Raw genomic sequence first — 12575 nt, 5'->3', positions numbered from 1 at the left:
CCATACCGTCCGAACGTCCTGTAGTCCTGCTAATAGACAATTTGCACACATTGGAGCACAAGTTCTTAAAGTTGCGAAAGATAATCAAGTTTACGTATTTACTTTCTCAGCTCATTGCACGCATCTATTACAGCCACTTCCTACACACAGCCAAACCTACACCATACATGTCTACGTTGGATTTAGCAGTATATATTGGCAGGTTAAAGTAAAGACGGAAGATAAATATAAGATTGTTTTATTACGCCATTTGGAATATTGTGCTTCAAACGGATGCCGTTTAGCCTTCGGAATACACCACCTACGTTTTCTCGCGCTTCTAAATCTCTAATCGATCGCATCGATTCCGCAAGGAAGTGTTATAGGCTGTCTTTTGTTTTTAATTTATATAAACGATCTTCCAAAAATCTTAGACTGGCCATGTGTCCTATTCGCGGACGATATCTCTCTTCTTACTTCATGTAAATCCCATGGAAACCTAAATGAAAAAATCTGCAATATACTCACAAAGACTGAAAACTGGATGACATCACACAACTTACAACTGAACTACCAAAAAACAAAATTAATCACTTTCCACCCACCACAAAAACAACCACTAAACATTGACATCAGTTACAAGGGTACTACATTAGAATTAGTAAAAAATGCTACACTATTAGGTTTGGACATAGATTCACATATAAATTGGAAGCAACATATTCAAAAAATTAAATCAAAAATTTCAAAATTCGCTTATGCTTTATACGAAATAAAAAAGACAACCGACGTAAAGACTGCTCTGTCTTCTTACTATGCATATGCATATTCGTGGCTCTCTTATGGTGTGATACTATGGGGAAACAGTACTGACGCACAAATTCTCTTCACGCTTCAAAAAAATTTAATCAGAATAATAGTTAATATTAAACAAACTGATAGCTGCAAACCTTATTTTAAAACTCACCGTATCCTCACGCTTACATCCATCTATATATTAGAAATTTCGAAATTCGTACACCAACACCCAAATTTTTTCCCAACAAGAGGGGAAATAAACTCCTCAATGAACTTGCGCTACAAAAACAGACTAAACTTACCATTCTCTAGGTTACACATGCATTCCTCTAGTCCCTATGTTATGGCTATAAAAATATTTAATAAGTTGCCTAAAAGTATTAAAGAAGAAACCAAAACTAGTCTATTTATTAATAAATTAAAAAAATTCCTATATTATAAATGTTATTATAAGATAACTGAATATTTCAATGGTGATAATATATTATAATAATTAGTTATATCACCCATACGATAATATTATAATACAACATAGTAAATAAAACGCTACCAATACAAATATATCTTTTAAAAGAAAAAGTGTAAGTTTGAAAATAATATGTATAATATATTTAATAATAATATTATAGTACACATACACACACGCGCGCACACACACTTACTCACACACACATATATTAAAACACTAAAATTTACATAATCAATAAAAAAGTCTAGTTGTATAAAATATAATAAAAAAAAAAATATATAATAATATGTACATGCATATAACAAATAGCTATTATAAGTATTTAATTATATAGTTTCTCTCTCTCTTGAAACTTTGCCGTGCCCGACAGGGTCCACGATTATGACACGTGTATTAAAATGTAACATCTTATGTATAAAATGATTGTGGAGTGCAATAAACTTTGAATTTGAATTTGAATTAATCTATGCAGTAAGCCGTAATCTTACACCTAGTTTTGAGTTCATCGAAAAATCGAGGAGCTGAGGAAGCAATACCAGAGAAGTAACGGATTCCACGGTTCTGGAACACCTGTGGCGTCCAAGGAGGTACACTCGCATTCAAATTCAAAAAGGCGATTGTAGCCAATAAAATATCAATTAGATTTAACAACATCGAATTTTTCGAAAATCCTAACAAGAAAAAGATAACTAAGAAAAAATCACTCATTGTCGGTCGATATCGAAGAGTGGAGGTATTTTGTACATCAGATCAAAGAGATGGTGTTGGCGACGCGCCGACCCCGTCAGCTGCGTGCCCGGCCCCTTCGATGTGAATAATAGTGACAAGTGCGCGTGAGACATATGGCACGTGTCTACCCTCTCTCGATGATAGGGACATCATACGGACGATATAACTTAGTGAACAGTGTTAGTGAGTAAGGTAATTTGTAAATATTTTGTCTTCTTTTTGTCATAACTTATCGTAGATTTGATGTATAGCGAATATTATAATGTTTTTAGATAGTGCTCATTGTGCCCTTTTAATTGATATATAACATGTACCTGTGTGATTTATATTTAATTAAATAATCGCCGAAAATGCCAAATGCCATAGTAAAAATTGTGTAGAAATTGAGTCAATAGGTCGCGGCTCTCTACGGTATAGCCGCGACCCAGGTTAGCTAAATCGTATAACGGGATTGTTATGGGTTCAAGAAAGCAAAGATCACTGAAAAGTGAAGACTCCTGAAAACTGAAGACTCCTGAAAATTGAAGACTCCTCAAGACGGAAGCATACCCGAGAAGAGTTATAAGGACGGGGTGGTTTAGGGAAAATAGGGTGGCATTTGGCATCGCATTTACGATCTATAATTATTATTTCTTATTTGCCGCCTCCCTATATTACACTGCACCTGCCGCTGTTCAGGTGTTACGTGCAGGCACACACCCACACCTACATACATACAGTTACACGCCTTTAAGAGGCACCACAGCGACTTGGGAAGAAACAACGGGCTGGGCCTAAAAGCCACCGAGTGTTAACATGCAGCTCCCCGAAGGTTTACCCCTTGCAGCCCTCTTTGATGCGCTGACCAACGAGCGCATCAACATTCCCACCAATTCGTGGAACAGCGGCCACAAACTGCAGTCCCTCCAGCCCGGGTCTATCAACGACCACCGGGCGCTAACCAAATTCTTAAATAGCAAAGGCTATCATTACTACACCTTTGCGCTCCCAGACGAGCGCCTTTACAGGTATATCATCAGAGGCATACCTACACAGATGTCAACCGTAGAGGTTCAACAAGGCTTCAAGGCCAAGGGCATTTCAGTCCTAGAAGTCCACCGGATGCACCGTTAATCCTGCGCGTCACGACCGGGCACTGAGTACGAGATGGTCCTGGGAGTACTAGGTTCCCCCGAAGACGTAGTCATTATACGAGATCCGCGATATCTCGGGTCTCAGCGGCTTCACCGTCGAGACACCTCATAAGAAAAATCAGGTAGGGCAGTGTCACAACTGTCAGAAATACGGCCACAATTCGCGTGGCTGTCTTTCTGACAGTTGTGACACTGCTCTGCCTTCCCGCCAGGTGCGTCAAGTGCCTCGGCGAGCACGGCACGTCTGAGTGCCCGCGTCCCAAGGATAGGATCCAGTGCACGGAGCCGCCTTCGTGCACAAACTGCCGGCAATCTGGTCTTCCGGCCAATTACCGGGGGTGCCCACGGGCACCCAAATTCACGTCTCAATTTAAGGCTCATAGAGCCAACCAGGCCCCTCCGGCAAAGGCCCTTCAGGCCGAGAAGTTCGTTTTGGCCCCTGCCCCGGTGCGTAATCCGTGGTTTCCCAAAAAAAAAGCCTCCGACAAAGTGTGGCACAACGGCTTTCTTTTCACGCTTTACACTCTCAATGTGCCCACACAGCTAGTGAACATCATACGAGACTTTTTGTCGAACTCAACTTCATTTCATGACGCATGGTACCTAATAAACGTCTACGAACTGCTGTACTTCTTCATTTTGGATTATTCTGGGTTTTGGTTGGTTTGGATCATAAATGCCTACAATCCATAGTTGCTTTACCAACAATGAGGCATTAGCAACAAACGTTTTCCGGCGTATTTTTACCCAGCGTCGTTACCAACATCTCGCGAGGCCATAGCGTTTCGTCGACGAGGACCCCGTCGTCCAGGCAATGGAATCTACCATTAGCGACAGCACTCCAAGCGTTAATTTAAAATCATTTGAGCGCTTTTTGAAGCGTAATAATACCGACTAAGGGGTCAGATTCTAAAGAGGTATTCTGAGCATGTATGTTAGCATAGCAGGATAAGAAAAGGATTACCACCTTGTCTACCTGGCATGGTTCGGCTACTGGCGCATCTCTTATAGCAATAATATTTATGACACCTCCCCCCCCTTCCCTCGTAATAGAATTTTACGCACTTCAATAACATTTTAAAAAATAAATTAAATCTCTTACAATTGAGGTATACAAAATTAAAACCTAGATTTAACTTTCATGCAGAAACAGCAAAAATATTTTTGAAAAATATAACATTTTGCGGCGGCGGCGGCGATACCTAGTTGGGTGTAGAACGGACTGCCGAGACGAATGTCCGCAGGTTCAAATCCCAAGGGCACACACCTCTGACTTTTCTAAAAAATCATGTGTGTATTCTTTGTGAATTTATCGTTCGCTTTAACGGTGAAGGAAAACATCGTGAGGAAACCTGCACATCTGAGAAGTTCTCTATAGGAATTTCGAAGGTGTGTGAAGTCTACCAATCCGCACTAGGCCAGCGTGGTGGACTAAGGCCTAATCCCTCTCAGTAGTAGAGGAGGCCCGTGCTCAGCAGTGGGCAAGTATATAATACAGGGCTGATATTATTATAACATTTTGAGTACATATGGAAAGTTATTAAAAGAGTCACAATTACTTTTGACTGGTAATTCATTGAGAGGTCGTCGATACACTGACGCAGAAAAAGTCTTTACTTTGTCATTATACAGGGTGCCCAGTAATGAATGGATAACCTTGAAATGTAGTATAGTAGAAACATACGGCCATTCAGGAAAAATACGAAATAAAAAACATCATAAGTAGTATCTGAGATATAATTTTTTTTTAGAGTCGTAATGCGTAGTTGGACAAGTTGAATTTTAAAGTTTTTTTTAGAAAATCCAGTATTTTTTTCTTATAGCTTATATTTTTTGTGATTGTTTAGATTGGATCCAACAACGTCAACCAATATCGTTGCCCACGAACTTGGACATAGCATTGGAAAGTTTGGTTTACAATAAATACTGCCGAATTATATCCGTACCATTACACGCCGGTACACGTTATCGGAGGAGATCCTGTCAGGAGATTGGATTTTTGCAGATTCATGCTCAAAGCGGATTTAGAAGACCCATATTTTTAAAAAATATCTTGTGGACAAATGTGTTGGAGTTCGATAAAGACGATAAAAGAAATTACCACAACGCTCATTACTGGACTCCAAAAAATCGGGGTAATCCCAATAAGAAACGGCAACAAGGATTACAAGGATGATTCAGTTTAAATGTATGGATGGGAATCATATCTAACCATTTGATTAGGCTTTTCTTTCTCCCTGAAAATTAAATCGGAAAAAACTATGAAAACTTTTTAAGACAAGATTTACTCGTAATATTAGAAGACATGCCACTCAACCTCATTCGAGAAATGTGGTATCAACATTACGGGTGCCCTGCACACTACGGGAGAAGTGTCAGAGAATGGTTAGTTAATAGTTTCCCTAACAAGTGGATCGGAAGAGGTGGACCCGTACCGTGGTCAGCAAGGAGTCCAGACTTGACCCCCATGGATTTTTATGTATGGGGGGCATACGAAGACTTTAATCTACAGTGAACCAAACCCAATCGCCACTGTTGATGTATTAAGACAAAGAATTATTGATGCAGCCAAAAAAATGAGACGCACTCAAACAACTCGCTTAGTAAATATAGATTGGATTAAGAAGCAGAATGATAGTATGTGTGCGAAACAGATGTGGAACATGGACTATAGGACGGGGTCCTACCAAAATCCTGTGGACCATCTGGCTCAACAAACGGTATCCTCCGTAATTGTCAAAGTAACTACATGTTTGAACTATGTATAATTACGGTAGAAGTATATTCACTTTTTGGCCGATGACGAAGAACGAAATAGAGGGTCTACTTCGAAACACGAACATCGAAACGTCGTTCCGAAACATAGCATTAACATTTTATTATTAAAATGTTATTGACTCGCCTTCGAGGAATGATCTTTTGCATTGCAAAGACAATTATTGTGTAACAAAATGCATTTTTTTATAATTTGATCTATTATAAAAATAATCATTACTTACAATTAACGTACCGATAATGGTAAGTTAACCGAAAATGTTTTTGACTATTTTCCAAAACATTTCAGCTCAAGATGACTGCCACGAGCGTGCAGATTGAGGCACTTTTAGAGTTTTTGGGTGAAAACTCCTATATCGCTCTAGGGCTAGTGCATAGCCTGGAGGGGCGGGCTAAAGCTAAAGGCTTGTGGAAGACATTAACATCCCAACTTAATAGCAAGGGGGGTGCTGTGAAAATGGTGCAGCAGTGGAAAAAGGTAATATGCTTACTAGAATATCAATAGGATGCACTTTACAATTATTTATTTATTCAAATTTGAAAATATAACAACATAACAGCTAAGCCAAGACAGCGTTATACTAAATTCTAGACTAGTCAACACTTAACAAGATCACAAAATCAATACTTGTAGAAAAATAATTAACCAAATGAAGATTATATCTATTACACTATGTATTGTAATTAATTAATTAAAATCGCAATCTGTCTTTAACACAGTTTTGGGGAACTTCTATGAGTTTAGGCAGGGAATGCATGCATGAACACCCATTGATACCTATCAACATAGCACGTGTATGCATAGCATAACTTAACTGCTTAAGTGTGGACTGACGGAAGTATTTGGCTAAAAAGGCCAACAGTGCGGCTAGGTCAGCTGGTGCCACTGGGGATGGGCCGCCAACTGCAGACTTATTATCGGGTAACGACAAAAAAGTCAATAACGGGGCAGGCTTTTGTGAGCCCTACATACCCACATGTGGAAAGCCAGCTTTTCCTCAGGTAAGGCTTTTGCTTTGTGATTTTAATAATATAATATGCCTTAATTCAGTGAAACTTTGTTTTGGAGTTGTTATAGATTAACTCATTAAAATAAATTCTAATAACAACATGTCTCATTTTGAGACAAACAACCCAGTCATTTACATCACCTAAACAAAATGTGTGTCTACAAATTTACAGCCAGCTGAATAACCTGAGCACCCCACACCTCTATGCACAGAAAGCCCCACACTAAGCTTCCCATACGAAGAGGTAGAGAAAGCACAGGTCAACCTTCAAGCTTCTCCCCCAGTGGTTCCTTCCTGGACCAAGCACCAGCACCAGTTTTCCAGGTAAAATTTATTGAATCTTCGTGTGATTTTTTATTATTTTTCATTCCAGTATTAATAAGAACCATATATGTTGTTTATGTACGCTGTGTTAGGATCTAAACAATTAACATTTTTCTTGTGATTTCATCAAACAGTTTCAAGGAGAGTATGACGACGAGTGCGTCCAGCGACACAGACGGACCTCCGTAATCGCGTTCTTCGCCTTGAAACTGAGGAAAAGGAGGTACTGGAGGGGATGCTGAGCGAGATGAGTGAAATAAATGTAAATTTAAAGAAACTTATAGAAAAATTATATAAATGTAGTTTTATTTTCTGGTGACAAATTATATTTTTACTTGTGGTAGGTGTCTCATATGTGACAGTCCGCGTGGGTGGTACAACCACAATGTCTATTTCTGCTGCCCGCAGTGTATAGTTACTGAATAGTGATTGCGGATCCGTCGTCGAATCCGTCATTGGATCCAGAACACTTCGTAGTAACAAAACGTACGATCCGTCATCCGAAACTACGGATTTCGTTTTTCAAAGTAGACCCTCAGTTCTGCAGGCTGATTGATAATATTGCAACAGTTATCAACAATTATTTAAAAAAAAAACCAGGCACAAATAGTATTAAAAAAGATTTAATAAAAAACTGTGAAAAAATTAATTATGACTGTCTGACGGAGTGTGAAACTCATTGTGAAAGTAATAAAAGAAAGCATTCAAAGCACAATAACAATATGCCTAAAATGGTTTTCATTTTGAAAAATCGAGAGTTTGTTAAGGAAGACTCAAAACAATCACTTCCAAAAAATAAAAAATATTTAAAAATGTTGTTTTATATATCTGTGGTATTTATAAATGAAAACTCCAACAAAAATTGTATAACTATGCGCATTTAATGTGTGAAATTGTGGTTAATGTATAATATAGATTTATATTTCATGGGTATCGTATAGATTCTATATTATGATGCCCATAAAATATAGCATACATAGGAATAGTTTATTTTTTGAAAAACATGGAGTATGGAAATAATTATCAAAATATGAACGATTTTGGAGCTATCGTGTAAACAAACACCACCGATTTTTATTTATGCACATTTTTTATAAGTACCTATTATAGTAGGTAGGAATCACGAATTTTTTATTTCCCGCACTATTTAATACTTAGTTCACAATGGCATAAACTACCGCGCTAGTGTTCACCCGTGTAAGCGCGTTGAATGTATGTAGCTGTCACTCTTCTCGTGAAAGGAGCTAGGAAGTATTTAACATTTTTCAAGCACTTATTGTACTTATAAACTAATAATAACTTTTCGCAGTAGTATAACGCTCATAGATATTATTAATATGAGTAAAACTTCCCTACATTAATAAAACATAAATTTTCATTAGTTACAAAAGTCTTAGAACAAGTATACACAAGAAATAAAAACAAACCGATTTTAATACTTACGGCCTCGGATGACCCAATGGAGAACGCGACCGCGATCGTGGCCTGCGTCCCCCTCGACCTCCACTCTACGGTAGGCAATAACATTTCTAGTTTCTGACGCTAAATTTCGACGACGGGACGAGATCCCCTACATAATGGCGAGAGGGCGAAGGCTCTGCTACAAGCTGGGCAACGCCTACATCCGCTTCTTCGGCAACAAGGGAAGGTTGCAGGAAATGCCAGCCGACCAAGTTGAGACGGCGCCTACATCCGGGACCTCCAGCGACCCCTCCGCTGCAAAGCAGAAGGTGCGCGCTGGGAAGGACCTGGTGATGGCAGCGTCTGTGTCCACGGCTAACCAGCCAAACTCCGCCGAAAGGCAGAGTGCGGTTGGAGGACCAATGGTAACCCTACACTCCTCCGCCGAAAGGCAGAGGCAGGATGGGATGTCAGTTTGCTCGCTGACTACCACCGACGGAGACGCCAGTTATGGCGATCTGGAGGAGGCTGTCGCGCATCTGGCTGACCAGGACATTCCGTTGGGAACGGATGAGGAAGTGAGCAGCCCTCTTCGCTCCTCATCGCCTCACTAACTTAATACAAGCCAACCTCCAGCATAAACAAGCTGCAGCGGCCACCCTGCGTAGAGCATTGGAGGTAAACAACAGGACCATCGCCCTTATCGAGGAGCCGTGGATAAGGAAGGACAGAATCTGCGGTCTGAGCAACATCGGAGGTAAGATCCTACTCGATACCACCGTCAATAACCCACGCACCTGCATCTACGTACCCAAATCAATTGACGCAGTTATAATTAATGAGTTCTGTTCCAGAGACCTGACCACAGTCAGGCTCCGGAGCAGCTGTCCTAGCATCCTGGAGGTAATACTAGCGTCCGCCTATCTTCCGGGCGACGCGGATATACCGACGGTTGAGCTAGTGAACCTAATCAGACACTCCGAAGACAAGAAGCTTGAGCTGTAGTGCTATTCTGTAAAAAACCAAACTCGAATTCGTAACTCATTTAGAATTCACTCTCACTTCGAAAGTCACTTCAAGTGAGAACTTTTTGGTATTCTGTAACATAAAGCGAGCCCGCGTGAAGTGAAGTGAGTTCCGAAATCTCGGGTGAGATCGTGCGATAACAACTATAGTAGGGCCAATTTAATAGATCACATTTGACACTTCATTAAAATTCAACAACGTAACCTTGTAATGAGGGCACACAATATTATTTATTTTTTTAACGTTACAATTTCATAATTGCTTCACTTTTTTTTTGATTAAAAATACACATTTATTGTAATAATGACAAAAAAATACAAATTTACGATTTACTTTGACTGATAAACCAGTCTAAACATAATAAACAATAATTCGTAAACGTAACGGAACGTCGTTACAAGGTTACGTCGGTGAACCCTTTTTCCTTTTAAACACTAGGGATGTATCCAAAGAATCGAATGATTGATCAGGCGATATGTTGAATTGATTCACTGATTAATTGTGAAGGAATATTGAACCAGTAATTATAACCACATTATGATTATAATAAATGTATTATTCTTTTAAAAGAAAATACAAAAATATTAATATAGAAACAAAATCATTTATGTCAATTTTAAATCCGAAAAAAAAAATCAAAATTGTAAATCCTAAATGGGTACCACATTGTTCGGCCAGGTGTTTTTCAGAGCCGCTAGTAGATCAAATGCAGCTACGATCAATGTAGCAAGTGATAGTCTGCTACATTATATGTGAAATTATTACATTGATCGCTGCAAGAAGTTAGATATATTTCGTCAAAATATTTATCACTTTAAAACATATATCAAAAATTATAAACGCCTTAAATTTAAATTGATTTATTAATTAAAATTTTGTGATAGTATTTGAATATTGCGCGAGGACTTTATCGGTGCACAAATAAAAAAATGTTATTATGTACACTGTATATTAGATGACAAAGTATCTTTGTACATTATTTCTGTGGCTAATAAATAAAATAAAATAAACTTTTAGGTCAAAGAACCCGTGGATGTTCTTGGCAACACTGATCTTGTCTTGGCAACATTAATCCTGTTTATGACGCCATGACGCCATTACATGACGCAGTCTTTTGTCATTGTGCGAAGTAACTGTGCGTTTTTGAATTACTCCCTGTTATTTTCTTCTGACCCGGCTTTTCTTATTGGACTGATTACTCTGACGTTTACCTGGCTATAATTTGGACTTCGATTGCTTAACGATTTGTATCGACTGTTATTCTTGTGTTGTTCTACTTGTTTTACGATGTCAAAACGAGGGAAAACGCTTAACAGTCAATCTCGCGAACAAGTGGTGAAATTGTTCGAATATTTCGAACGTGAATCTGTCAACGGTGGACCTCTTTTACCTGTGTCACAACCTAGAGATCGCGTTGCTGAAGCATTAGGAATAGGGAAGAGGACAGTAACCCAAATTCTTAAAGAGAAACATGGATCATCAGGTACTGAAGAAAATACGTTAAGTACGCCGAAGAAAAGAAAGAGAGACAAGAAAGTTGTTGACATTGATAATTTTGATGCCGCGGCAATCCGTAATCACATTTATGGATATTACTCAAGGAAAGAATATCCTACACGGAAAAACCTAATGAGTTCATTAAAAGAGGTGGGCTTATTTTTTGGCGGTAAATCGTCATTATCAAAGATTTTGAGGTCCATTGGATTTAGATATAAAAAATCTGACAAGCGAAAAATCCTGCTGGAACGCTACGACATAATTTTAAAAAGATTAACATTCTTACGTCAAGTAAAAACAATTACAGCTTGGGACAATGTTGTATTTATTGATGAAACATGGTTGAATGCGAACCATACGGTTTCCCAGACATGGACCGATGATACAGCGGCTTCCACCTCAAAAGTTCCGTTAGGAAAAGGAGCCCGTCTTATTATATGTCACGCGGGCTCAGCTTCTCAAGGATTTATTCCAGACTGCCTCCTCGCATTTGCGTCTAAATCTACAAGTGATTACCATGAGGAAATGAACTTTGAGGTTTTTAAAGAGTGGTTTGCAAAACTGCTTGCTAACTTAGAAAACCCATCAACAATTATAATGGATAATGCACCGTATCATTCTGTACAAGTTGATAAACCGCCAACTCAAGCAACTAAAAAGCAAGAAATTGTCTCGTGGCTGGAAAGAAATGGTGTGGAAGCAAACCCAACTTTATTAAAAGTTGAGTTATTGAATTTGGTCAAAGCAACTAAGCCGTCCAAGCCTCGCTATGTAATCGACGAACTAGCCCTAGAGCATGGACACGAAGTAATTCGATTGCCTCCCTACCACTGCCAGTATAACGCTATCGAGCTTATTTGGGCACAAATAAAGGGTCATGCAGCGCGTAATAATACGGAACCACCCTTTAGTACTGCAAAATTACTAACTTTGTTACAAAATGCATGTGCAGAAGTAACCACAGAAGACTGAAGAAAAGTCGTTGAAAAAACTAAGAACACATTTTTAAATGATTTTGAACGAGACGTGAGAATAGACCACATTATTGAAAATGAATTTATAATATCTCTGAGCGAGGACAGTAGCCATAATGATGATAACGCTAGTTATAACTCTAATAGCTCAACTGAATAAATATTTTTTGTTTAAATACGTACTTGTCTTATTTTCATTTCTAAATTTCCGAGAGAAAATAATAATGAGACAGGGATTTGACTGTAATTTTTTTATTTGATTTTCAATGGAACATATTTAAAATAACAGTACCTGTAAGTACTTTTTCACAATAACTACAATCAATTCACAGATGTTTGAAGTTCGTATCGATTCAATTCATTTTATCGATATTTTTAAGCAAGCCATCTCACTAATACTGACAAATGTCAAATGTGATCTATTAAATTGGCCCTACTATAGTGTCGGCCTCTCAACGTT

General features: G+C 38.6%; 1 protein-coding gene across 1 annotated transcript; it reads left to right on the top strand.

Moving 5' to 3' along the window:
* Positions 1 to 10229: 10229 nt before the first annotated feature.
* LOC115454785 lies at positions 10230 to 12439 on the top strand. The gene has a single exon (XM_030183499.2). It carries the CDS (start codon positions 10932 to 10934, stop codon positions 12111 to 12113), a length of 1182 nt encoding a protein of 393 aa, XP_030039359.2. The 5' UTR covers positions 10230 to 10931; the 3' UTR covers positions 12114 to 12439.
* Positions 12440 to 12575: the final 136 nt, after the last annotated feature.

The sequence above is a fragment of the Manduca sexta genome, chromosome 4, assembly GCF_014839805.1.
Source record: "Manduca sexta isolate Smith_Timp_Sample1 chromosome 4, JHU_Msex_v1.0, whole genome shotgun sequence".
Taxonomy (NCBI): Eukaryota; Metazoa; Arthropoda; class Insecta; order Lepidoptera; family Sphingidae; genus Manduca; species Manduca sexta.
This window is presented reverse-complemented; position numbering and strand designations above follow the sequence as displayed.

Excerpts from the sequence above, each read along its gene's own strand:
- LOC115454785 (XM_030183499.2), top strand. The coding sequence starts at position 10,932 with ATGTCAAAACGAGGGAAAACGCTTAACAGTCAATCTCGCGAACAAGTG.